At 41.9% G+C, this 26,656-nt stretch overlaps 1 protein-coding gene across 21 annotated transcripts in view; it reads left to right on the forward strand.

Annotated features, from left to right (window-relative positions):
* DYSF (dysferlin) overlaps positions 1–26,656 on the forward strand; it is a 253,717-nt gene that overhangs the window by 32,806 nt on the left and 194,255 nt on the right. For all 21 annotated transcript variants that reach the window (XM_072651404.1, XM_072598690.1, XM_072655480.1 and 18 more), the window contains exons 2-3: positions 2,523–2,578; positions 4,696–4,787. In XM_072651404.1, the coding sequence (XP_072507505.1) occupies positions 2,523–2,578; positions 4,696–4,787 (148 nt within the window). The remainder of the gene's footprint in view (positions 1–2,522; positions 2,579–4,695; positions 4,788–26,656) is intronic.

Consider the following 26,656-nt stretch of genomic DNA (forward strand, 5'->3'; position numbering starts at 1 on the left):
GGGTGCTCATCATTATTTTTCACTCCCCAGATCCAATCAATTGAGTCCCATGGAGTTTATCATCACAGAACATTTATATAAGCCCTCTCCTCTCCTTGGACACCACCCTCCATTCTGGTACAGATCCTCATCACCTCATACCTGGACTGCTACAGGGTGGGTCTGCCTGGTCCAAGTCTCTGTCTACCCCAGAGCATCCTCCACTCAGCTGAGAAGCTGAAGAGAACTTCTGGCTGTATCGCCTCCTCCCTACTCAGTAAACTCCAGCACCTTCCCATCACCTAGGATTAACTAAAAAATCCTTCCTTGGGCTTCAAAAGCCTTCATAACCTGGCCCCTCCTACCTCTCCAGTCTTCTTCCACCTTAATCCCCCCAACATATTCTGTGATGTCGTCCTGATGACTATCAGGCCACTGGATCCAGATGGCTGTGGAGGAGAAAGTGAGACTGGTGACTTTGCACAGCTCTCTCTCCCTCACATCAAAGTCAACTGCAAATCATGTCATCATCTTGAGGTCATGGTCCTCTTTGAGAATGAAGGACAAACACAATGACAACAATATTCTGTGATAATGTGACCCTGGCATCCTTGCAGGTCCTTGAACAAGATGCTTCTTCTCTAGACTTTAGGCATTTTCACCAACTATGCCCCATGCCTGGAATGCTCTCTCTCTCTTTATATCACTTGGCTTCCTTTAAATCCCAAATGAAATCTCCCCTTCTGAGAAAAGTCTTTTCTAGTCCTCCTTAAGGACAGCTAGGCGGCGCCATAGCGCAGAGAGCACTGGGTCTGGATTCAGGAAGACTCATCTCCTGAATTCAAATCCTGCCTCAGATTGTCACAGTTGTGTGACCCTGGGTAAGTCACTTAACCCAGTTTGCTTTGGTTTCCTCATCTATAAAATGAGTTGGAGAAGGAAATGGCAAATCACTCGAGTAGCTTGGCCAAGAAAATCCCAAAGAGGGTCACAGAGAATTGGACATGACTGGAATGACTGAACAACAAAATCCTTAATCTTACTGGTTTCAGGGCAGCTAGGTGGCTCAGTAGACAGAGTACCAGCCCTGGAGTCTGGAGGACCTGAATTCAAATTCAGCCTTAGACAGTTGATACCTTGTGTTACCCTGGGCAAGTCATTTAATCCTGACTGCCTCACCAAAACAAATTTTTTTTTGCTGATTTCTCTCTGAGATACTCTTCAATATATCTTGGTTGTACACAGTTGTTTGCTTTTTGTTTTTTTTTCCATTAGACTTGAGCTCCTTGAGAACAGGGATTGCTTTTTGCCTTTCTCTTTATCCCCAGCACTTCAAATAGTGCCTGGCATACAGTAGGTGCTTAATGATGCTTCTTGTACTTCTCTAGTCAACCTTTTTATTAATTATTGGGATGATGGTATAGGTGGCATCCTTATGAAATGGGCAGATGGTTCAGAGCTGGGAGGTACCATGTTTGATGTTTATTGAGATACTCTGTTACCTGTATAATAAAGGGTACTAGGATGGTGTAATCATTCAAGGCTCTTCTGGTGACACATAAGATCTAGTCCCTTGCTAAAAGAACAGGTTCAAATCTAAGGCTGGGTCCAAGATGATAGGCAACTGATCAGGAAGGAGAAACAGCTTTCTCAACCTTTTTTCCATTTGTGTGAGTGTGTGAGGACATTTGGGACCAGGGTTCCCAAACATAGCCATTGATGGGGACCATGAGTTTCCACATGGAACCCTTAGTCACCAAAGCCCTTTCTCGAGGGGCCAGAGCCCACTTGTCACCAGAAATGACCTGAGTAATTTTCCAGCCCTGTCATTCAATGGGTGTAAGTAACTTTGGCAGTCCTTGTCCTTGGGGAATGAGAGTCTAGTAGGGAGAAAGACCACCCATGAAATGTTCAGAATCACTTAGAAATCCTTACAGGACCTGAAGAGAGGTGTAGATTAGGAAGGTGCCCGAAGGGAGGGAATTTTGAAGACTGGGATACATATGGATGAATGAAGAGATGTGAGAGTACTCTCCCTTACCAAATAAAGTGAGCAAGGCATCATGATAGCTGTGAGAAAATGAATTAAAGAGTGGGACAAGAAACAGATGAGCTTGACTGGAGATTTGAAAGAGACTAAATGATAGAGAAACAGGTGACCTGTTGATGCAAAGCCTCAAATGACAGGTCCAGAAATCTGGAACTGATCTTGTAAGTCAGGAGGGTTAAGCTGTTCTCTCCCTCGCAGCAGAATGGCTGCCCCTCCAGGGCAGGACTGTTTGATTTTTGTCTACATTGCCAGCACACAGTAGGGTGCTTGGCACATAGTAGGCTCTTACTATGCACTTGTTGAATGGGTAAATAACAGAATGCACAGACCATTCTAATGTGACTTCTCTACAGTGAACTGGGGGGAATATTTCCAGACCTCTTTTAGTTTAGATTCTTGTGCATGGGGAGGATGTGTTCTTTATTTCTTCATCTCTGGGCATGACTAAGGGGAATTGTAAAACCATCTGACACTCTCTCCCTTTCTTCCCCAGGGGTAAAGAAGCGAACCAAGGTTATTAAGAACAATGTGAATCCTGTTTGGAACGAGGTGAGGAGCTGCTTAGGGAACCTGGAATCCTGGGAGCCCTCCTGGTGGAGGCAGATTTTTTTTTTTTGATTTAACTTTTAACATTTATTTTCACAAAATTTTGGGTTACAAATTTTCTCCCCTTTTTATCCCCTCCCCCCCCCAAACCCACGCATTCTAATTGCCCCTGTGACCAATCTGCTCTCCCCTCTATCCTCCCTCCCTGCCCTTGTCTCCGTCTTCTCTTTTGTCCTGTAGGGCCAGATAGCTTTCTTGATCCCTTAACCTGTATTTCTTATTTCCCAGTGGTAAGAACATTACATTTGATCCTAACACTTTGAGTTCCAACATCTTTAGCTCCCTCCCTCTCCACCCCTTCCCTTTGGAAGGCAAGAAATTCAATATAGGCCAAATCTGTGTAGTTTTGCAAATGATTTCCATACTAGTTGTGTTGTATAGGACTAATTATATTTCCCTCCATCTTATCCTGACCCCCATTACTTCTATTCTGTTATGATCCTTTCCCTCCCCATGAGTGTCGACCTCGGATTGCATTCTCCTCCCCATGCCCTCCCCTCCATCCTCCCCCCCACCCTGCTTGTGCCCCTGTCCCCCACTCTCCTGTATTATGAGATAGGTTTTCCTATCAAAATGAGTGTGCATTTTATTCTTTCCTTTAGTGGAATGTGATGAGAGTAGACCTCATGTTTTTCTCTTGTGGAGGCAGATTTTTAAGGGATATTTTAGAAGAGGTTAAAGGACTTGACCCATGCAGCTGGGCTGGACTTCCAAGGGATTCTAGGGATTCAGGAAATCCTGTGGGATATAAGGGAGATGGGAGAATCGGTGGGCCCCTGTTTGCCACTGCCACCCTTTTTAGGGCATAGTGCAAAGAATGCTGGCCTTGGAGTCAGAAAACCTTGGGTTCAAATCCTACCTTGACCACCTATGAGCTCAGTGACCTAGGACAAGTCACTTTACTGAACTAGCCTCAGCTATTCATATGTAAATTGAGGGGTTTAGATGGGATGGTCTCAGAGGATCCTTCCAGCTTGAGCTGGAAGGAGACTCTTCACCTTACTAATACTCCCTTTTTGAAAAAAAACAAACAAACAAACTCAGGAGTACTCACTGATATCTGATTGTTTCTCTGGGAATTGCCTCTAATAATTAGGGATTCGCTAATCAAAGAATTAGGGGCTGCCCCTACCTCCCTTAAATCATGTCCTTTTCTCCTCTTTCTTTAAGACCCAGAACAAACACATCTCCTCCAGGAAGTCCTTCCTGATTAACTCCAACCCAATCAAGTCTTATCTTGTTCTGGATTCCTTCTCTCACCTCTGACCCCAGTGCTGGGTGGTGTTAGAAAGTGTTTTCAAGTCTGTTTCCTGGATCTAGGTTCTGTTTCTTCCATTAGGCTTGCCTGAGGGGACATTAAGGGAGAAAAAAAGCTTCCAGAGGGAACACTGAGTCTGATTCAGGGACATGATTCCAACCAAACCAGAAAGGGTCTTAAGATCATCCAGTCCAGGATTAGAGAACCTGTGGTCCTTTGACTAAGTCTAAGTTTTACAGAACAAATCCTTTGATTAAGGGGATTTGGTCAGTGAAGTTTGGATTCAAAGGGCCACGCTTGAGGACCTAGAGGGCCACAGGTGACCTTGAGGCTGCAGGATCCTCACCCCTGATTCTAGTTCATTGTTTTACAGATGGGAAGTTTGGGAGCCCTTAGCCTAAAGGGGGTGACTCAGCTCCTGTCCTCAAGGAGTCTCTAGATACCAGGAGAAAGAAGCCTCTGCCCTCAGGGAGCCTCTAGTCTGAGGGGGGAGACACAGTCCTTTTCTCCAAGGAGCTCTGGTCTGATAGGGGAGGTGGTGCATAGAGGGTATCAGGAGACAGACAAGCATCTGATTTGCTGAGAAGGAGACTGCTCCTTGTCTTGGATCCCTAAGGAAGCAGCCAGCTTCTCTGGGCCTCTCTCCCAGGTGCTGATCCTGTGGCACCTGAGGTGGTATTAGCGGTGGGGTGGGTCAGTGATGAGGAAGAGCCTGGTTCTTCCTATTCTCTCTGCCCTCTCCACTGGGCTGCCGCCAGGGCCCTGGGCTCTCCTGCTGATGCTGCCCTTTCTCTCCTTCCAGGGATTTGAGTGGGATTTGAAAGGCATTCCCTTGGACCACAGCTCTGAGCTGCACGTGGTGGTAAAAGACCATGAGACTGTCGGAAGAAACAGGTAAGAAACAAGGAGGCCTGAGAAGGATGCTGCCCCCTCAGGAAGCTGGGGGAGGTGGGGTCTTCACTGACCTTGTAGTCCAGACATGCTTTTATTTTTATTTTGTATTATTCTCTTTTTTAAAAGAATATTTTTATTTTATTTTTCTCAATTACCTGTAATTGTAATTACATTCTTAGCATTGGTTTGTTGTTTTTTTTTGTATGATTTTTGAGTTCCAAATCCCCTCCCTCTTTGAGAAGGCAAGTGCTTTGAAATTGATTTGTCATGTGCAGTCATACAAAACATCAGCCTTTTTTTACACCCTGGGCCACGTTTAAGAATAACAGCCAGTGTCTGAGGATTATTGGATAACACATGTATCAGCACTTTGCTGGTTATATTATTATTATTAGTTATTATTAACATAACACTTTAAGGTATTCCAAGTACTTCATGTAATTATCTCATTTAAACCTCAGAACAATCCTGTGAAGTAGATGCTTTTATTTTGCATTTGAGGAAACTGAGGCTAGGGAGGGTAATGACCTGAGCAGGAGGTTGGGAGACCAGCTCCTTTGTCCAATATAAAAAATCATTCTGGGAGGTCAGGACATGGGGGCTGGGAGTGGGTGGAGGTGGGGCAGAACCTCACTTGATTCCTCTGTAAGATGAGGGACTGAGTTGAGTAGGTCCCTTAGCTTTCTTCTGGATGCCATATTCTGTGACTCCTTAGAGATCACTCCCTATGATTTAACTAAATCAGAAGAGGACTGTGTTCTGCAGGCATGGGGTGTGAAAGTACTTTGCACAGGAGAATCCCAGATATCTGGTGTAGTCTGAGGAGGCGACTTAGGGGTTTCTTGGGAAGTAGAGCAAGGACAGAAGTGCAAAAACATCCTCCCTGTCACCCCCACATCAGGGCACTTTTCCCCCAGGGAAAAGCCAGAAGAATATAGGACTGAGGTACACCTGTAGGGAATATGTGTTGCTGAGGAGCATCTCAGCACTTCTGGTTCCATTCTGGGGGTTCCCATTAAGTTTGCTCTGGGCTGAGAGTCTTCCTTACTCAGCTGGGCTGGCTCCATCCAGGATGGAGTGTCTCTCCTAACAAGTTAATCTACTGCTAGGTGGAGTCATTGCCATGCTGACCCCTCATGAGCTTTGATTCCAATTCAGTGTTTCCTAAGCAGATATCATTGTCTTTTCCTCCAGATTTCCCCTTCTGAACTTCTCTCTTATTGTTCAGGGCACTGCTAATCTTCTGGTTTCCCAGGTTCAAAACCTTGTTGTCACCCTCAACTTCTCTCCCTTACTTGATTTTGACTCTAACTCTGAGTCAGTTGCCAAATCTTGTCATTTATTTCTTGGCATCATCTCTCCCATAGATCTCCTTCACTCCACTTACCTAGCCACCATCCTACTTCAGACCCTCACTGATCCTCCCCTGGACCACTGCATTGCTGTCCTCACTGATCTTCCTTCTTCCTGTCCTTTCCCATTCTCATCCATCCTCCACTCAGATGCCAAAGTGATTTTCTTAAAGTGTAGATTTGATCATGTTAATGTGAATTACAGTGGCTCCCTATTACCTTTGGGATCAAAGCTCTTCATAGCCTGGCTCTTTCCCACCTTTCTAATCTTTTTTTAAAAAAATTATCTTATTTTTAATTTATGGAGTAAAACAAGCATTTCCATAACAGTAAATAAAAAAGATGATGGAACATGAAACTGTAAGTCTACTATGCATAGGTTGCTATTTCTTTAAAATAGACAACCAAATTATCACTTAAGCTTCCCAGCACACATTCTATTGTGAATGGTAGAGTTGGCTACCATTGGACACAAATAAATATATGTGTATATATGTGTGTGTGTATGTGTGTATATGTGCACATATATATGTATACACATATATATGTAAAATTATTCTCTACATACTTCTATTTCTGAGTCCTTTCTCTGGATGCAGGTAGCGTCTTCCTTTATAGTTAATTTTAGTATTTATAATAGACAAGATAACTTATTCGCTCAGTCATTTATAAAACAACATTACTGTTACTGTATACAATGTTTTCTTGGCTCTGCTCTTTTCATTCTTCATTATTTTGTGCGAGTCTTTCCATGTTTTTTCTAAAATCGTTGAGCTCATCATTTCTTATAGCCCAGTAGTATTCCATCACAACTTGTTCAGTCATTCCCCAATTGATGGGCATCCCTGCAATTTCCAGTTCTTTAGTACCAGAAAAAGAGCTGCTATAAACATTTTGGAATATATATGTTCTTTCCTCTTTTCCCTAATCATCTTTAGAAATAGACTAAATTGTGGTGTTGCTGGATCAAAGGATATATAGTTTAATAACTCTTTGGACATAATTCCAGATGGTTCTCCAGAGTGGTTGGATCAGTTTACAACTCCACCAACAGTGAACTAATGTCCCAATTTTTCCTCTCCAACATTAGTCAATTTCCCCTTCTATCATTTTAGCCAATCTGGTATGTGTAAAATGATATTTCAAGGTTGTTTTAATCTGCATTTCTCTAATCAATAATGATTTAGAACATTTTTATATGACTATAAATTGTTTTGATTTTTTCATCTGAAAACTGCCTGTTCATATATTCTTTGACCATTTATCAATTGGGGAAAGACTCATATGCTTATAGATTTGATAAAGTTATATACGTATTTTAGATATGAGACCTTTATCTGATAAACTGTCTATAATTTCCCACCTTCCCCCATTTTCTGATCTTGGCTACATTTATTTTATTTGTACAAGCCCTTTTTAATTTAACATTATTGAAATTATAAACAAATCCGACTGCCTTGGATGATCTAGTTGTTCCTTGCACATCTCACTTTGTCTCCCATTTCCATGGCTTTGTACTGCCTGGAATTCTTTCTCTTCCACTTCTGACTTTTATAATCTCTGGCTTCCCTTAAAATTCAGCTCAATTATCACCTCCTCCAGGAGGTCTTTCCTGGTCCCCCCCAGCTGCTATTGTCACCCCCTCTAGGGTTATCTTCCATCTATTCATATATATTTTATATGTTATCTCAGTTAAAATTTAGGGCTATTCTTTCTTTTTCAATCACTTAGAACAGTGCCTAGGACATACAAGATGCTTAATAAAAGCTGGTTGACTATATACCTTTGTATCTACAGGGCTTAGTACAGTGTCTGTCATGAACAAGTGCTTAAGGCTTGCTGATTGTTTGATTATAAAACCCAGAAGGAAGCTTAGTGGGTGAAGGGAGGTGATCGAAGGTGAATCTGAGTATGCTTTGAGGACTGGGTGCTCATTGGCCACACCTCCTAGTACATCTAAATCAGCCTCTTTGAAATGAGTGATCATGGTTCTTGATTCAAGCTCCATTTACACACTCTTGGCTTACACTCAAATGGATAGTTTGCCGTTTGCCATCTGATACTTTCTTGCCCCTGAACGTTGGCTCAGGCTACATTGTCCTCCCCATATCTTGCTTCCCATCCCAGCCTCTTCCCTGCTTGTTGAAATTCTATCAGTTCAGTATTTTACAAGGGGTGAAGCCACTTGTTGCTGTCGATCCTCCTTCATTCAGATCATTCCCTATCCTGTTCCCAAGCCTGGAGTGTAATAATAAGGTATAGTTCTGGGGTACCTTAACAATAATGTAGTGCTTTTCTTAAAACATCCCTGGGAGGGGAATAGAGAGACAGAGTGGGAGAGGGTTGCCATGCTAGACTGGTAGTCAGGATGATCTGAATTCAAATCCCTCTTCAGACACCCCCTAAGCTGTGAGATCCTGAACTAGTCACTTAACTTACCCAGCCCTCAGTGTCCTGGATTCACTGACTTTTAAGGTATCTTCCAGCTGTTAATCAGAGATCATGTGACCACAAGCATTATTGTCCCCACTTAACAGTTGAGGAAATAGTCTTAACCAGGAGAAGTGACTTGCCCAAGGTCACAGGGCTAGTAAGTGATGGAGGTAGGGCTTGGTTTCTGAATCTGCTTTTATTTCTTTCACACTCAACCATTGTTCAGGCAGTGGTCACCGTTGGAAGTCGACTCTGGCTTATGGGTCAAAGTCACCATAACAAGTGACGTCAAAGAGTCAGCCCTTGTCAAAATGGTGGCCCAACTGCAGTTTGGCTTCTGGGCACAGTGTTTGGCACATAGAAGGCAATTAATAAATGCTTCCTTCTTTCCAAATCCCACATTTGTGGCTGATATGCAAAAATCCTGTTTTCATCCTCTCCCAGTGGTTGTGTGTGCACAGGAGATGCCCTTACGTTCACTGTTGTTGTTTTATTAGAATTCGGTTTAACTCAATTACCATTAATTAAGCACTAATTTGTAGCAGGCTCTCAGGACGTAAAGGCAAAAAATGAAAAAACCATCCCCCTCATCATTTTATAATGCATCACAGTATTCCATCGCCATCATATACCATAACTTGTTCAGCCATTCCGCAGTGGGCATCCTCTCAGTTTCTAATTCTTTGCTATCACAAAAAGAACTACTATAAATATTTTTGTACATATGGTCCCTTTCCTTTTTCTTTATCTTATTGGGATGTAGCCCTAGCAGTGTGGTATTGCTGATCGAAAGGTACGTATAGTTTTATAACATCATTCCAAATTGTTCCCCAGATTAGTTGAACCAGTTCACAACTCTGCCAGTGGTACATTAGTATCCCTATTTTTCCACATCCCCTCTAGTCTTTGTCATTTTCCTTTTCTTACATGATAGGCAGTCTGATGGATGTGAGATGGTACCCCTGAGTTGTTTTAATGTACCTTTCTCTAATTATTAGTGACTATGATTTCTTCTTCTGAAAACTCCTTGTTCACATCTCTGGACTATTTATTGATTGATTTCTTATTTTTAGAAATCTGAATAAAAAAGAAATCTGGCTCATTTCCCTATATATTTGAGAAATGACACCTTTATCAGAAAAACTTGCTGTAAACCTCTCTCCCTTCCTCATTTCTTGCTTTCTTTCTAATTTTGGCTGCACTGATTTTATTTGTGCAAAAAAATTTAAATTTAATGTAATAAAAATTATCCATTTTACCACTCATGATTCTTTATCTTCTGTTTGATCACAAACTCTTCCTTTATTCATAAATATGATGGTTAAACTTTTCCATGCTTCTGTAATTTGCTTGTGATATCATCCTTTATATTTAAATCATGTACCCATTTTGACCTTATCTTGGTACATGGTGTGAGATGTTGGTCTATGCCTAGTTTCTGCCAGATTACTTTCCAGTTTTCCCAGTAGTTTTTGTTGAATAGTGAGTTCTTACTCCCCAAATTTGAGTCTTTGGGTTTATCAAACACTAGATTCTTGTGGTCATTTACTTCTGTATAATGTGTACCTAATCCATTCTATTGATCAATCTCTCCATTTCTTATCCAGCATCAGATTGTTTCACTGATTATCTCTTTTTAGTATAGTTTGAGATCTGTTACTGCTAGGTTGCCTTCCTCTCTCTTTCCTCCCCCCTTTATAATTCCTTGGACAATCTTGAGCTTTTGTCTTCCAGATTTTTTTTTGGTTGTTTTTCTAGCTCTATATAGTAATTCTTTGGTAGTTTGATTGGTATGACACGGAACAGGTAAATTAATTTAGGTAGTACTGTCATTTTTATTATATTGGCTTGGCCTACCCAGGAACAATTAATATTTTTCAATTTGTTTAGATCTTTCTCTATTTGTGTGAAAAATGTTCTGTATCTATATTCATATAATTCTTGTGCATATCTTGGCAGGTAGACTCCTAAGTATTTTATATTGTCTGCAGTTATTGTAATTGAAATTTATCTATCCCTTTCTGCTGGATTTTGTTGGTAACATATAAAAATACTGATGATTTATGTGAGTTTATTTTATGTCCTTTAACTTTGCTGAAATTATTAATTATTTCAAGTAGTTTTTAGTTAATTCTCTAAGTATACCATCCTATTAGCTGCTAAAGTGACAATTTTGTTTCCTTGTTGCTTATTCTTATTCCTTCAATTTATTTTTCTTCTCTTATTGCTAAAGCTAACATTCCTAGTACAATATTATGTGTGTTCATCCTTCGTTGCCGGAGAAAACCATGCCATCAGAAAAATAATGACATGACTTGCACTTGACTTTGTTTTGAGTGGGGGAGGGTTGTGCAGGTCACCAGCCTCACTTTTCCTCCAGAGCCATCTGAATCCAGTGACCAGATATTTATCAGGATGACTGGAGATGACCCAGGATGAGGCAATTGGGGTTAAATGACTTGCCCAAGGTCACTCAGCTACTGAGTGTCAAGTGTCTGAGGTGAGATTTGAACTCAGGCCCTCCTGACTCCTACACTGGTGCTCTATCCACTGCACCACCTAGCTGCCCCCAAGTACAATATTGAAATAATAGTGGAGATAATGGGCATTCTTGCTTCACCCTTGATCTTATTGGGAAAGCATCTAGTTTGTCCCCCATTACAGATAATGCTAGCTGATGGTTTTCAATGGATATTACTTATGATTTTAAGAAAAGTTCCATTTATTCCCATGCTTTCTAGTGAGTCCTGTTGGCTTTTAATGCTTTGTCACTGTTGTACTTCCTGTCACATTTCCCAATGTCTCTACTTTCTGCTCTTTTTCTCAGAGTTTTTGTTTGACTGATGTTTCCATCCTTAAGGTCTCTCTTTCTGTTATCAGTGCTGCCAGGATTGGTCTCAAGTCCCATTGACCCCCATTCTGGATAAAGTGATTTCCTGTGTCTGCTTTCCATAGTCCTGATAAAGCTATCTCTTTTAGCAATCCCTTCTAACACTTCCTGGCTTTCGTTCCCATTCCAGTGTCTGATCCTGGCATCAGACTCTTGTCAGTGATTTCTATCGATCCACCAACAACAGAAGAAACACAGTCTAGAACTGGAGCCCCAGAAAGTTCTAGTCTGCCTAGACTAGGTGGCAACTGGGTGGTGCAGTGGATAGAGCACCAGATCTGGAATCAGAAGACTCATCTTCTTGACTTGAAATCTGGCTTCAGACACTGTCTGCCTCAATTTCCTCATCTGTAAAATGATCTGGAGAAGGAAATGGTAAACTGCTCCAGTATTTTTACCTGGAAAACCCCCCAAATGAAGCCACAAAGAATCAGACACAACTAAACAATAATAACAACATTCTATCATGATCTAATACCACAACTTGCTCAGCCATTCTCCACTTGATGGACATCTCCTCAGTTTCTATTTCTTTGCCAGAAATCATCATGGAATTGCTGATACCAGGGTGTCTGTTTTTGTCAGTATGAATTGGTTAGTGCAGGTTGAAAGTCTCTGAATCTTATGGAAATGCCACTAACAAGATCTGAGTGTGATGTGGCAGTCAAGAAGGCTAATACTACTGTAGATTGTGTTCCTAGAGGCAGAGTATCCAGAATGAAGGAGGTGAGTGTCTTGCTGTCCTCTGTCCTGGAGTTCTGGGTAAGGTTGTGGATACCACCATTTAGGAAGTGTGTTCATCAGCTGCAGAACCCACAGAGGAGGACAACCAAGAAGCCAAGTGGTGCAAGTGGAGAGTCAAGAAGGTGGGAGTTCAAATCCAGCCTCAGATGCTTATTAGCTGTGGGACCCTGAGCAAGTCATTTAGCCCCTGCCTGCCTTGATTTCCTCATCTGTGAAACGGGGATAAGATTGTTGTGAGGATAAGATGAGATAACATTTGTAGATTGCTTTGCAAACCTTAACTCACTGTAGAAATGTGAGCTGTTATTTTCTTTTGTTATTAACACAATGACTGCCTTCGAATGTTTGAAGGGCTGTCCTCTGGAGGAACAATCAGATTCTTCTGATGGACCCAGAGAGTGGGAAGTGCTAGATCTAGGCTTGAAGTTTTACCCAGAAGAAACTCCTTCATAGCTAGCTAGAGCTGTTTAAATAACTTGTGCCTTCTCTTTGCCCCAGCACTACTATAACTAGGTCTGTACCCCAAAGAGATCAAAGAAAGAGGAAAAAGACCCACGTGGGTAAGAATATTTCTAGCAACCCTTTTAGAACTAGCAAAGAACTGAAAACTAAGGGATTCCTCATCCAATGGAAAAGAGCTAAACAGGTTATGGTAAATGAATGTGATAGAATACTATTGTGCTGTAAGATATGGTGAAGGGATGATTTCAGAGAAACTTGGGAAAATCTGTATGAACTGATGAAAAGTGATGTGAGGGGGATCAGGAGAATAATTTATACATCAAGAACTACTTTGTAAAGAACATCTTGGAAAGACTGATCAATACAATGAACAACAATGACAGAGAGGTAAGGGATTCAGGGGAAGAATAAGACATATCTTTCTTGGATATGGCCAATGGGGGAGTCTGTTTTGTTTGACTCAGCAGAAGGAGGGGAGGAAAGAGAAAAAATAAATTTTTGTTCATTGAAAAGAATAAGATGTAATTAAAAAAGAAAAAAAATGTGAATCAGTTGGGCAATAGGAAAAGAAAATAAATCCAAGGTCAAATATCTTAAGAAAAAACGTCAAATGCTCCCTGCTTCAGGATGTGCTGATTTCTTCCTCCGTGGAGTCCCTGGAGGTCTTCAGGAAAAGGCTGGAAAGGGTGGCTTGTCAGGAATGTGGCAGAAGGGATTGAGGGTCATTATGGGCTATGCTGAATGGCCTCTGAGATCCCTTTTAGCTCTCAGATTCTGCGACTGTGTGATGCATTGACCCTGTGCTTGGGACGCCCAGATGTAGTTGGGAAGATGAAGGAAATTCATGAAATAATTCAAGAATTATACCAAAAAAGGACATATGAAATGAAAAATTGAATATAGTCTACAAGGTCCAAGAGTTTGAAGATGGACAAGATTAATATGGGCTTCCCTGGCCAAGGGAGATTTCCTAGAGCAGGTGAGACTTGAGCTGGGCCTTGGAGATTGGGGATAATTTAAATATTCAGAGAAGAGAGGCAGGGGAGAGTATTCCAGGAGGAAGCAGTAAACAAATGTCAAGGGGAAGAAATGTATGAGGCACATTCAGGGAATGAGCAGCAGTGCAATCTAGAGAGAGAACATGCAGGGAAACAGTGAGAGATCTGGTGGTGGCTACATCCTGGAGGGCCTTGAATGCCAGACTAAGGAGTCAGGAGCATGACTGGGTAGAGACTTAATCAGCCTGTGGTATGTGGGAAGGGTTAGAAGGTATGGAGAATATAGAGCCACACACGTTTATTTATATGGTCCTTATGGTAGCAGCCTCTTAGAGCTGGCTCCCAGCACTGGTTCTCTTAGAGCGTTATTGCCTTCCCAAGGGAAGTCTTTGAGTGAAGTCTTGATGGAAGTGATGGGCTGGGGAGGAAGGGGGGAAGAAGAGAAAAAAAAAACTGAAGGGGAAAGTCATGAGCAGAAATGACATTTCTCTTTTTTAAATATAAAGCATAGAATATCAGAACTGGGAAGGTCTTAGAACAGGGGATGTCAGGGCTGGAAGGTGCCTGAGAACAGGGGATGTCAGGGCTGGGGGTGGTGCTTTAAGACACAGAATGTGAGTGTCCTAGTTCAGCAGTCTCCCATGTAGCTCAGTACATGGTGTCTTGGTCTCTGCCAGCCCTCATTTACATTCCTCCTCTAAGTTCTGCCTTTCTCTTTTCTCCCACACACATAACAGAGCATGTTTGTTTGCATAGATGGGGGGTTGTAGGGCCTGGGGTTTAGCACAGGGTTTACAGGCCAGTAAACATCTGCAGAGGGAGTTTGTTTTTAGAGGGAAAGACTGAAGTCTCCTAAAGCTCCTGGGTCCCCAAGCTGCCTGCCTTCTCTCACTAAGGAGAGAGAATGGTGAGGAACATCCTGAATTGGCTCTAAGCTCAGCCCCAGCCCCATCTAGTCTCCTTGAGAGAGAGCGATGGGACAAGGGGAGGGACCTCAGAGGCCATTTAGTCCACTCCCCCCCCCCCCCCCAGAAGAGGAAACTGAAGCCCAGAGGAGAGGAGACTTGTCCAAGGTCACACAGGCAGCAATGACTGAACCAGGAGCCAGTTCTTTTGACTACACAGTCTCTTTTTTTTCCCTTCCCTTTCAGGGTACTGACACTCTCAATCCTCCGACAAGTTTGGTTCTGAGGGGTGACCTTTTAGGGCCCCTATCCCTTTCTGATCCCTCACCCACCTCCATCTGCCCCAGGCTCTAAAAATCCACCAAACATTCACTAAATATGAACCATGTGCTTGGCACTGGGGAGACACTGAGTTTAGATTAAGACATAGTTTAGATGTAAACAGATAACGAGATATGCAACATTCCATAATAAGTTCATTGTTGTTGTTTAGTTTTTCAGTCCTATCTGACTCCTCCTGACCCCATTTGGGGTTTTCTTGGGAAGATACTAGAATGGTTTGCCATTTCCTTCTCCAGCTTATTTTACAGATGAGGAAACTGAGGCAAACAGGGTGAAGTGACTTGCTCAGAGTCACATAGTTAGGCAGTGTCTGAGGCTGGATTTGAACTCATGAAGATGAGTCTTCCTGACTCCAGGCTGGGTGATCCATCCACCGCACCAACTGGCTGCCCAATAAGTTCATTAGAGAAGGGCAAACAAGGTGCTAGGGGAGGTCTGTTCAAGACAAGGTGCCCAGGTGCCCTCTGCCTTTCTCCCTGTATCCCTATCCCCATATACTCCATTGGTACAGATTCCTGTCACCTCTTTTCATGCCCCAGTATACCCAGTAATGGTTTAATATTATGTCACCTTCTAGGGGAATCAACAAAGTAACACATTAGTGTTTTCAATCAAAAGGAATGAAGCTCTAATGGGAGAATTAAGTCTATGTGTGGGAGCTCTGAGAGACAGGGGGAGGCAACTTCTTATTCTGTCTGCCTCTGTTTCCCCAGGCATGTGCCTGCCCTCTTCTGGGGAGTCATTTCCCTTCCAGGACAATGGGGGTGAAATATCCTGGGGAACATGAGGAGAAGGTATAAAGGTCCATTGGATTTGGAATGAGGAACCCCGCTTTGTGGTCCCTGCTCAGTCATGACACACTGTGTGACACTGGACAAGATCTATGACCTCTCATGCTCCTCCCCAGTCAAATGAGCCATTTGCATTAGAGGATCTCAAGTAGCTGAAGAACCCAAGGCCCTTCCACTCTCCTCTCATCTCCTCTTTTTACCCATCTGTTAACTGAGGTGGTTGGACCAGATGGCCATTAAGGTCCCCATCTAGGGGTCTCATTAGAGAATCTTAGGGTTTGGTGTCAGGAAGGGACAGAGCTTGGCTCTCAGACTTCTGCTTCCTCCTTGGGCATGAGTTTGTCAAAACTGCTAATGCTTAATGGGCTGATACAGTTCCTGGCCAGCATTTGTGTGTTATTTGGGGACAAGGAGGCTGGATCAGCCTGCTTCTGTTCTGCGTGTATGGGGGTAGACAGAAGACAGCACAACATTGTACTGAATTAGAGTACTGAAATTAGAGCCAGGACACCTGGGGTTTGCTCCCAGATCAGTCGCTTACTATTTGTGTTACCTTGGTTAAGTCACTTTGCCTCAGTTTACTCATCTGCCAAATGGGGATAATGCACCACCTGCCTTGAGAAAAGGCTTTGGCAAACCAAAAGCTCTAGAAATGGGAGCTTATTTATTTTTGTTATTTTTTGTTTTCATTCTTCACATATATTTGATGAAGTTTAGATTAAACAATCCTGAGATAGGTCACTATTTTACCAATCTTTTGTGTTTAAGGTTTTTAATCTTTTCCCTATGTGGTTTTGGTTTCTTCTGTTAGACTTCTCTATTTTGAAAGCTGCTCACTCCGTGTAGTTTGGAGGTAAAGATTATTAACATTTATTAGAAATATTATTCTTACATTTTTATGCATCAGTGTTGTGGTCAGACAATTGTGGACAACAGTTTTGTCTACCTCCAAAACGCTTTGTTTGATTCTCAAGGAGTTTTTGGAGTCTCTATTTGTTGGGGATTGATTGGTTATTAGGAGGAGTCAGTTTCTAGTTTACGGTCCATGGTACCAGATTCTACCTTTCCAGGTATTTGATAAGGGTTACATTTTTAGCAATGGTTTTTACTGCCTCCTTGCATAATCCACATCCACCCATCAACCCAGGTCAGTCAGTCAGCAAGCAAGTATAGCCCTGACTAAGCACTAGGGGTATAAATACAGTCAGAAAGACAGTCCCTACCTGCAAGGAACTCACATTCTAATAGGGTTGTTGTTTGGTTATTTTCAGTAATGTCTGATTCTTCTTGACCACATCTGGGGTTTTCTTGGCAAAGATACTGGAGTGGTTGGCCATTTCCTTCTCTATACCATTTTACAGATGAGAAAGCTGAGGCAAACAGGGTGGAGTGACTTGCCCAGGGTCACACAGCTAGTAAGTGTCTGAGATCTGATTTGAACTTCGGTCTTCTTGACTGTAGGTCCAACATTCTATCCATTGCCTAAATACAATAGAATAGTTTTTCATGTGGCTGGTTTATGCTCTAGTGTTCTTACTACACTTGGGTTTGTTATCCAGTCAATAAAATTTCACTAAATCCCTGGAACTTTTTGGCATGTGCTTTTTGCTTATATTTGCCTATATATTGTTTTCTTGTATTTATAGATTCATTTGAGTGGTAAAAGCAGTGAATGCTTTTCATACGTGTAACCCTTGTTTCAAATGCCTAAGTCACAGAGACTATAGAACTCATTATTGTCTCTTTAAGAGTGTAGGCGTCAAGGAGTAGGTTGGAAAAAGCAATTTATGCCGTCAGTTTTAAGTACAATTGGAAATGTATTACAGTGATGTGCTTTTCTCCCTCAAGTCAGGAAAGGGTGTGTTTTATCCATGATCTATGAAGATCTATGTAGAATCAGTGGAGAAGACAGGGAGAAGGTCATGTGAAACTTCTTTCACAGAAATGTCATAAGTGATGTTACAAAGAAATGTTAGAAAGAGAATTCTCTGAAGGGTTTGTGAGGGTTTGAAAGTGCAGTGTATTTTGGGAAGACTGTTCTTATGATTACTGTAGCGAGGATGAGTGGAAAGGACTAATTTGGCTTACTTCCCAAAAGATTAAATTTAACTATTGTCTTGAGGGGAGATATGAAGAAGATTCTTAAGAGACTTTTTCAGTATCAAGAATGAACTGAACGGTGTGAGACCGAGATTTCAGACAAGTGAAGAGGAGCCATCTGCCATATTACACTGAGTTGAAAGTGACTGTCGTCTGGATAGACAAAATATTTTAAATAGTTAATAAAATAAGAAAGTCTTTTGTTAATTTGATTTCTTAATAATTTTTTACATATTTAGCAATTTAAATATTTAGTTATGGAGAAATATGGGTAATTATTCATGAAAATGATATTTCTCCAGTTTATCAAACAGTTAATATTTCATGAACTGATTGGGGATGTGGACTATTTAGTTAATGAGTCAATAAGAGTTAATTAACATTTATTAAGCATCTACTTATGTTCCAGATACTGTGCTAAGGATACAAAAAAAGCCATGATAATCCTTGCCTTCCAAGATCTTCCAATCAAAGGGGAGAAGTCAACACATAGAAAGAAACTGAAAAGATGGGGTGAGGAGAAGGTACCTAACTGGGAGAGGATATGATGAAGTATTGTGGTCAGAATAGGAAATGATCTGAGGAAATATAAGTTATAAAGCTAAATTTGTCGTGCAGAATGATGAGTTTCTGGAGACCATGTAATTCAAGAGATTAGCCAGTTGGGAAATCATGAGGTAAATGCCCTGAGTACCCTCCATAAATAGTGGTGGACTTAGGAGGAACTCTCCAATGTCTGCTCTTCCCCATGAGAAGAATGGAAGGGCCCCAGGAGCAGGGTGTGTGAGTTTGAGTTGATTTATCTTTCAGAGTGATGAATTTCTAGGAACATGAAAAACAGGGAGCACCTGGGTGGGAAATGATGAGGCGAATTCCCTCTTCATTAATAAGAAAGCAATTGCAATTTTTATTAGTGAGAAACAAATGAACTGAATATATCCACAGATAACTCTAGGGCTTAGGAGGATAAATAAAGAGAATAAGAGAAGGATTTGAGTGGTCAACTGAGGGGTGACTTACAAGATGAGGTGGATAGGTCCTCATTACACCTTGCTGTCTCTCTGTTCATACCTGTTACATGGGTGACTGGCCCATATTTTGAGGGGTTTTTGGTTTTCTCACTTTTTGTGATGCTGTGTATTAAGAGCCTATAATTATGAATTTCCTCCAATCCCGACAACTTACAGTTTTACACAGAAACTAGAGTTTGAGGTACATCCCTTGACAGAACTATTCTGTCATTCATTATGATAGGGGTTCATTTGGTTTCGGTTTCACATTTGAGCCAACCTTCGATGTTACTCTGCTGGACTTCTTATAACTGATGGTGTGCTTGGACCCCAATTCCAAAATCACATTTCTCCCTAACCTCAAATCTTTGTCTCAGGCAGTTTCTCTCCAGGCCAAGAACAGCCTGCCCCAGCAAAACCCATCATCTCTCTTGCTGATACAATAGCTAGCTGAACCTATGGAATTGATTAGTTTGAGCCAGCTGTGTACGGACTGATGTGGCTGTGTACTGGGTCATAACGACATTTACTACTCATGGACCTATCATATGTATCCTAGACTTAGATGTATGTATATTCCCGTACATTTATCTTGTCTAACAAAACATTGATGAGAGCAGCCTGGGTATTACTTAGTCAGTCCTGACCTTTGGTTGACTTAGTGATGTTTCAGGCCCTAAATCATACCTCCGTGTAGACCCTACCCCATTTGGGCTATTTCTCCATGAATTCCGGGTGAAATACCTGCATGCTAGATAATAAAAGTGCATGTTCTTTTAAGAACTAACTATTCCTTAAACACTCCCTGATCCCACCTTGAATCACCTAGATAGCATATTTGGCACATGTTTTATTATAAAATAATCTATATAAACTTTACCTGTACCCTATTAAAATTGCAAGTTCCCTAAGAATTCTTGCCCACAGAAAGGCATAACAAATCTTTACCACCTTGACCTTGAGTACGTGAATTCTTTTCCAGATGGCTCACACAGGGAACTCTCGTCTTGGGGTGCCTCTATCTTTCCAGCCCTCATCATAACCATGTATGTTAGCAGGAAATTTCCACATACTCCTTCTTTAGGAGTTCTCTCTTTTCCTGTCTTTTCTTTTACTTTTCAGTGGTGTGAAACTCAAATAGAAATGAGGGGCCACTCAGCCTACATAAAGATCCCCTAGGACCACATACTGACTTAGAATGTGTGTGTTTATACACACATACACACACAGTGTATATATTTTAGAAGTAATACATCAACACATTAAAATCAAGTAGGAATTACATTTTAATCTAATTCAGACTTCATTAGGGAGTGTTATGGACTACATATAGCCCACAGATTGGTGATGTTTTTGACACCTCTGATCCATAGTATAATTTTTGCTTGATGTTCGGCTGTCTCTTTTGTTCTTGGCACTTATCTGACTCCCTACATGATTTTAACTTTTTGACTTTCACTTTTAATTGTAGATTAAAGGTATCTCACAATGCCTTTTTGTTGGTCTTAAAATGCTTTCTCAGGCTGCTTTTGTATCATATTTCCTCCTAGTTCCTTACCACAGATACATGTGTCCTGCTATGTGCAGATCTTAAAAAGTTTTGAATACTTGATCAAATACTGTAGGAGAATGCAGTCATTCCTGAGGGTTATAGCAAATGCCAGCTTTTAAAAAGTACTCTGCTTTGGTATAGTTGGTCTACTAGTTGGATTTGTGCTGTCAGACTGAGAAAAGCCTTTATTGAAATTCCAATCTTCGTATGCCCATCTCCTCTTCAGAATCATTTGACATGTCAGCACTGTTTTTATTATCTGTTGTGTTGCTATGTAGAGTTTTTGGAGTTTGTGCTAAATGAAAATTTTCAGTTACTTGAAGTCTTCCCCTTTCAGATTTAATAAACTCCTTGATTTTCTCTGCACTCCATCTAATCTGGGTTTAGAGTCACAATAAATTCTTCTGATGGTGCTGCATTGATCTATGATGTATTGTTGTCAGTGATACAATAAACATTTACTAAGTGCCTGCTGTGTGCCAGGCACTGTTGGAAGCCCTGGAGATATAAAAAGAGACCAAAAAAATAATTCTTGTCCTCAAGGAGCTCACAATCTAATGGGAGAGACAACCAGCAAATATGTACAAACAAATGAGATATAGGATAGATAGGAAATTGTTTAATGGGGAAAAGGTGCTTGAATGAAAAGGGGTTTGAGAAAGGCTTCCTATAGGAGATGGGATTTTAGGTGTAATATAAAAGAAGCCTGGGAAAGCAGGAGTTGGAGCTGAGGAAGAAGAGCATTCTAAGCATGGGGGACAGCCAGAGAAAATCCCCAGAGAGAAAACAGTGAGTATCTTGTTTGTGGGACAGCCAGAAGGACAGTGTCATGGCATTGATGTCTACATGGTGGGGAATATCGTATGAGAAGACTAGAATGGTCAGAGCAAACTAGGTTATAAAGGACTTTGATGTTTATCCTCGAAGTAATAGGGAGCCAATGGAGTTTATTGAGTAGGGGAGTGATAGGGTTGGAACTTTTTTGCAGGGGAAATGAGGGTCTTTTGTTTTATTTTTTTATTTTTCAGTTAATATTTACATATAGACAACCAAAAATACACCTGGAAAGCACTGGTCAGTAAAACACAGTGAATGTTTGCTGTCATGAAAAGCAGGAAAGAATCTGCTGCTATGGAAATATAGGACTCTGTTTTTAAAACCTCAGCTCAAATGTCTGGCCTTTCGGAACACATGGGCAGGTCCCCTTCCCTTCTCCCACCCCAAGTTCTCTGTCTTATTATTTCTAGCATCTTCCCAAGCTTGAGTAGTATTTTTGTTTTCAAGGATTTTTATGGGTACTCTATATTGTTTTGTTGTGCGCAGTACAGGAAAACCCTGGGTTCTGAACATTTTTGAGGTTTTGTCCTACTTCAGGGCCAAAGCAGGAAACTTAGAGTCACACATGGGCCTAAGCCTGGAGGAGGGGCTTTTGGCCATGAGCCTAGGATAGTTCCCTGAAGGGAATGACTTCAGCTACTGCTGTCTCTAGTCTGGCCCTTTGTCACGCCGGTTATTACTGGCTGTTTTCACTGAATCATGGTTTCCCAGTTGGAAGGGATCTCAGAGGCATGGTGTCCACCTCATATTTGAATAGGAATTCCCTCAATGACATCCTCAACTGTTTCATCTTCTGCTTGAAGGCCTCCAACTTGGGGGTACTAATTAATATCTGAAGAAATTAACCCTACTTTGGAAGAAGTGTAACTCATAAGAGACCTTGCACTCCCCCTCCCCCCCATATCAAGGCCTAACCTTGCCTCTTTCAGACTTCAGGGAATGACAAAATCTCAGAGTTGGGAAGTTGCCCAACCTATAGCTTCAAAAGAATAACAACTCCAACAAATGGTTGCGTTGACTTTACGTGAAGATCTAGGGCTGGGGTCACACTTAATACCTCTGTGATCTTGGGTGAGATTTCACCTCTTAGCCTCAGTTTCTTAATCCATAAAATGTATCCAATAGTACTCACACGGTGGGAAAAACTCTTTGCATTATAGTACTATAGAAATGAGAGCAGTTGGCAATCTGGAATGTTGTTTTCATTTCTTGGTATTACATTTTTTGAGGGGCATTAATAACCTGGAGAATATTTCAGTGAATGGCACCCAGGGTGAAGAAGGGCCTCGAACTTGAGGCACATGGACATTGGAAAGTGTAGCCTTCCAAATATCTGAAAGTCCTTATCCCAACTCTTGCTTATGTTGGCAAGTGGGGTCCTGACTGATTCTCCTTCTCAGGGTTTAGGGGTATCCCTGAGGGGCAATGGGTATCTTTTTCTGCTATTGGTTTAAGCCCTCATGCCAGTGAGTTTCCCCTAATCTAAATGTCCATGATTAATTCCCAGTATCATTTAATAAATTAATATCAATTAGTTTTTACAAAGGAATATTTATTGAGAAGCTGTAGTGAGTAGGCACTATACTTTATAGAAGCCCTTGCAATTCTATATTCTGTTTATACAGAAGTATAAACATATCCATTTGAACTAGGGGCACAGCTCTTTCCCCCTTCCTCCCTATTTCCCATTTGGTGGGAATGAAATTCACTTTCATAGGCACTAGAGTGGATGGATGAACTTCATCCTGGACTGCCATACTTGATTAGTAGCTATCTTGGGTCAAACAGATTGCTTCTCATTGGGCTTGGCAGACTCTGGCACAGATTCTCATCCTTGGACCTTATACTACTTTCTCTCTCTCTCTCTCTCTCTCTCTCTCTCTCTCTCTCTCTCTGTAATATATCTAATATGTCTTCAAATAGTTTACAGTTTGGTTGGGGGACAACAGACTCTCATAAATCGAACCATAGGATATTAAGGCACCAAGTATAAAGATTCTGCCCTGGATCCTCAAGCCTTTTCATAGGGATTAAGTTCACCGTGACGGAGACTGCTGGGAAGTGCTTTTCCTCCAGCCTCTGAAGAAAGTGGCACTTCTTACCCAGTCCTGACCTCTTTTATTGTATCATTGGTTCCATACCCTCTTCTCTCCTTTAGTTGGACTGCTCCTAGAATTATCCCTTTGGTCTCTAATCTTCCCTCTCTTCCTATTTACTGGCTCATTTCCTGCTGCCAGCCAACACACCCAGGTCTCTTAACCTCCTCCTCCCCACTTGACACGATCATCCCCTTAAGCTTTCATCCCATATCTCTCTTCCCTGGACTAAAACTCCTAGGGAAGGCTTTGGATACTTTTTCTCTCTGCATTCGTGTTTCCTTCTCTTTCTCACTCCTAAATCCTTTGCAATCTGATTCTGACCTCATCTTCTATATTCTACCATCTAAGTATGGCTGTGTCCCACACGGTTCTATCTCGGTCTCCCCTCTGCTCCCTTCCTCTTCTTTCCTCTTCTCTCATCCTCTCCTCTCTCTTTCTCTTGTCTCCTCTCCACCATTATAATCATATATCACATCTTGTTCAGCCATTTTCCAATTGATGAGCATTCCCTTAATTTCCACTTCTTAGCCACCACAAAAGAGTTGCTATAAATATTTTTGTAGAAATATGTTCTTTTTTCCTTTTTTTGATTTTGGGATACAGACTCAGTAGTGGTATTGCTGGATCAAAGGGTATGCACAGTTTTATAGCCCTTTGGGCATGGTTCCAATTGCTCTCCAGAATGGTTGGATCAGTTCACAACTCCAGCAATGCATTAGTGTCCCAATTTTCCCACATCTTCTCCAACATTTATAATTTTCCTTTTCTGATATATTAACCAATCTGATAGGTGTCAGGTGGTATCTCTGAGTTGTTTAATTTGTATTTCTCTAATCAGTAGTGATTTAGAGCATTTTTTCATATGACTGACCATTTCATTTTTTTCATCACTATTTTTACATCACTCTTGATCAAGCAGGTTGCTGACCCCTCACCAGGCTCAGCTACTGGCAAGCTTTCTCATGGACTTGAAACTTTTTTAAGGCGCACAAAGTCACAGCTATTGCCAATTCTCCTTTATCTAAGAACAAAATAGAACTGATATAGCAGGGACAGATGTGATGTCAGAGCAACGTATGCATGACTTTGTGTGTTATTTTTTTAGACCATTCTAAATATATTTATTAATTGTTTTTTAGTTAAGCGAAACAATTTCCAAATTAGTCATGGCTTCCTGTTGACTGGGGTGGGGCTAGTAGACTACTGGCTTTCTCTCTCTATCTCTGTCTTTGTCTCTCTGCCCTTGTCTGTCTCTTTGTCTATCTGTCTATCTCTGTCTGTCTTTCCCTCTCTCTTTCTGTGTCTTTTTCTCGCCCCCAAGGCTTACATTAGTTATTGCTTCCTCGCTGGAATACAACCAGGGAAAGAGATTAAGTTCTCCCCATTGGGAGTCTTGGATATGTGTACGTAGTTGTGTCTCAAAAGCCAAATGAGGAGGCTTATTATTTCACCAATTGGGACCTGGACATGAAACAGTCACTTATACCTAAACTCTGAAATTCATGTGGGAGACCTGCTCAGGCTGAGGACACCGTTCAAGCTCCTAAGGGCTGGGGTCTCTGTCATATGGCCTACAGCATCAAGGTTGTCATGAGGGAAGCACTTTGCCAAATTTGGATGTAGTACATAAGAGTGCTGTTATAATCCCAGGCTGCTGAGAAGCATCATGGCAGATAGAAAGCTGGCCTGGGAATCTTGGAGGTCTGGGTTCAAGTCCTGACTCATCAACTGGGTCCTAGAGGGGGCCAACCTGCATTGGCAGAGCAAGACCCCCAATGGGGGTCCTCTAGCTTAGCCACTTAGTCCTTATCTACTCCAGTACAGTGTAAACTCATTGAGGCAAAGAAGTGTCTCCCTTTCATACTTGTATCTCCAATGCTAAGCACAGTGCCCGAGAAACAGTAAGTGCATAATTAATATTCATGGAGGATTGACTCAGGCAGCTTCTAGATCTGGTCTTCTGGTTCTCTGAAAGGCATTGAAATCTGAAGGGGAGAGCTTCCCTACTGCTATCACTTATCCTGGGCCTCTCTCCTCCCATATTTTATTCCTTACCTCTCTTTTCCACAGCTTTTCAGTGGTCTGCAGTGCTAAGAGGGAGATGAGGTTTGTGGACTGCCCAGTGGTTATTTGCAGGTGATGTTATCACTTGAAAGGTAAATTAAAGAACAGATTTAAAGAAAGTCAGCTCTGGAGGTGTCTCAGGTCATTTGCTCCAATTCTCCCATTTTATGCTGGTCCAGAGAGGGGAATTATTTGTCCGACATTCTCCAGTTACCTGGTGGAATTTGAACCTGGGGTCCCTGGACTCCAAGGCAGCACTGACCTATTTTTTCCTTCTTCTCCTTGGTCCTGATGAAGGAACATGAGGTTTGAGAATGTTGTTGGTGGGTGGCATAGACATTCTGGAGGGGAGTGTGAAGGATTCATTCAGATGGAAAACGTTGTCACCTACAATGTTATAGTTTTCTGCTTGAAATGACATGAACAGAGAATAAAAAAATGATAAGAAAAGGCATCTCGGGGTAAGGAGTAGGAATTAGGAAGTTCTGGGTTCAAATTCTGCCCCCCTGGGCATGACACTTAATCTGGGTCAGTTTTCTCATCTGTATAATGGGGTGGTTGGGGTGGATGAGCTCCAAGTTCATTTCTATCTGCAAGTCCATGGACCTCGGGAGATTTAGAAGTGAAACTTTCTGATTTCCTCTTTTATAACATCATAGATTTGGAGTCAGAAGTGACCTTAGAGGTCATCTGTCCCATTCCCCTCATTTTGCAGAAGAACTGTGTCCTCAGAGGTGCTTGAACCCAGGACATCTGGATTTAAACCCAGGCCCCCTGATTCAGGACTGCACTGAACCCCATAGCCTCCAAACACCTCCCTAGGAGGCCTTCTCTCCAGATACGCCCCCACCCCTGTGCCTGCGGGAATTGGACCCCCTCCTTATTTTCTGTTACCTTATAGTCCGCTCAGAGGGGTCATTTGCTGCCTAGCCACAGCTCTGCCCTCCCCTCCCACACCAAGCCGTGCTCCTGTCTGCCCAGAGATAACCATTCTCTCCTCCTCCCTTCCTTCCTCCTCAAATTCCAGTGTAGTTAGAGCCTGGCAAAGCCAGGAGAGATGCCCTGCATTCTCAGAAGGTAAGAAAACTGCCAAAGCCTTTTGTTTCTTCTTCTCTCGCCTGTAGGGGAAGAGGCCAAGGATGGTGGGGAGTGTGGTGTGATAGAGAGAGCCCTTGTTGGGATCCACAAGGCCTGGATTCGAATTCTGATTCTGCTCGGTGATGGTGGGCAAATCAGTTCGCTTCACTTCGAGGGCCTTGGGTTCATTCTTTGCGAAAACAAGGGGTGTAT

The sequence above is a fragment of the Notamacropus eugenii genome, chromosome 1, assembly GCF_028372415.1.
Source record: "Notamacropus eugenii isolate mMacEug1 chromosome 1, mMacEug1.pri_v2, whole genome shotgun sequence".
Lineage (NCBI taxonomy): Eukaryota > Metazoa > Chordata > Mammalia > Diprotodontia > Macropodidae > Notamacropus > Notamacropus eugenii.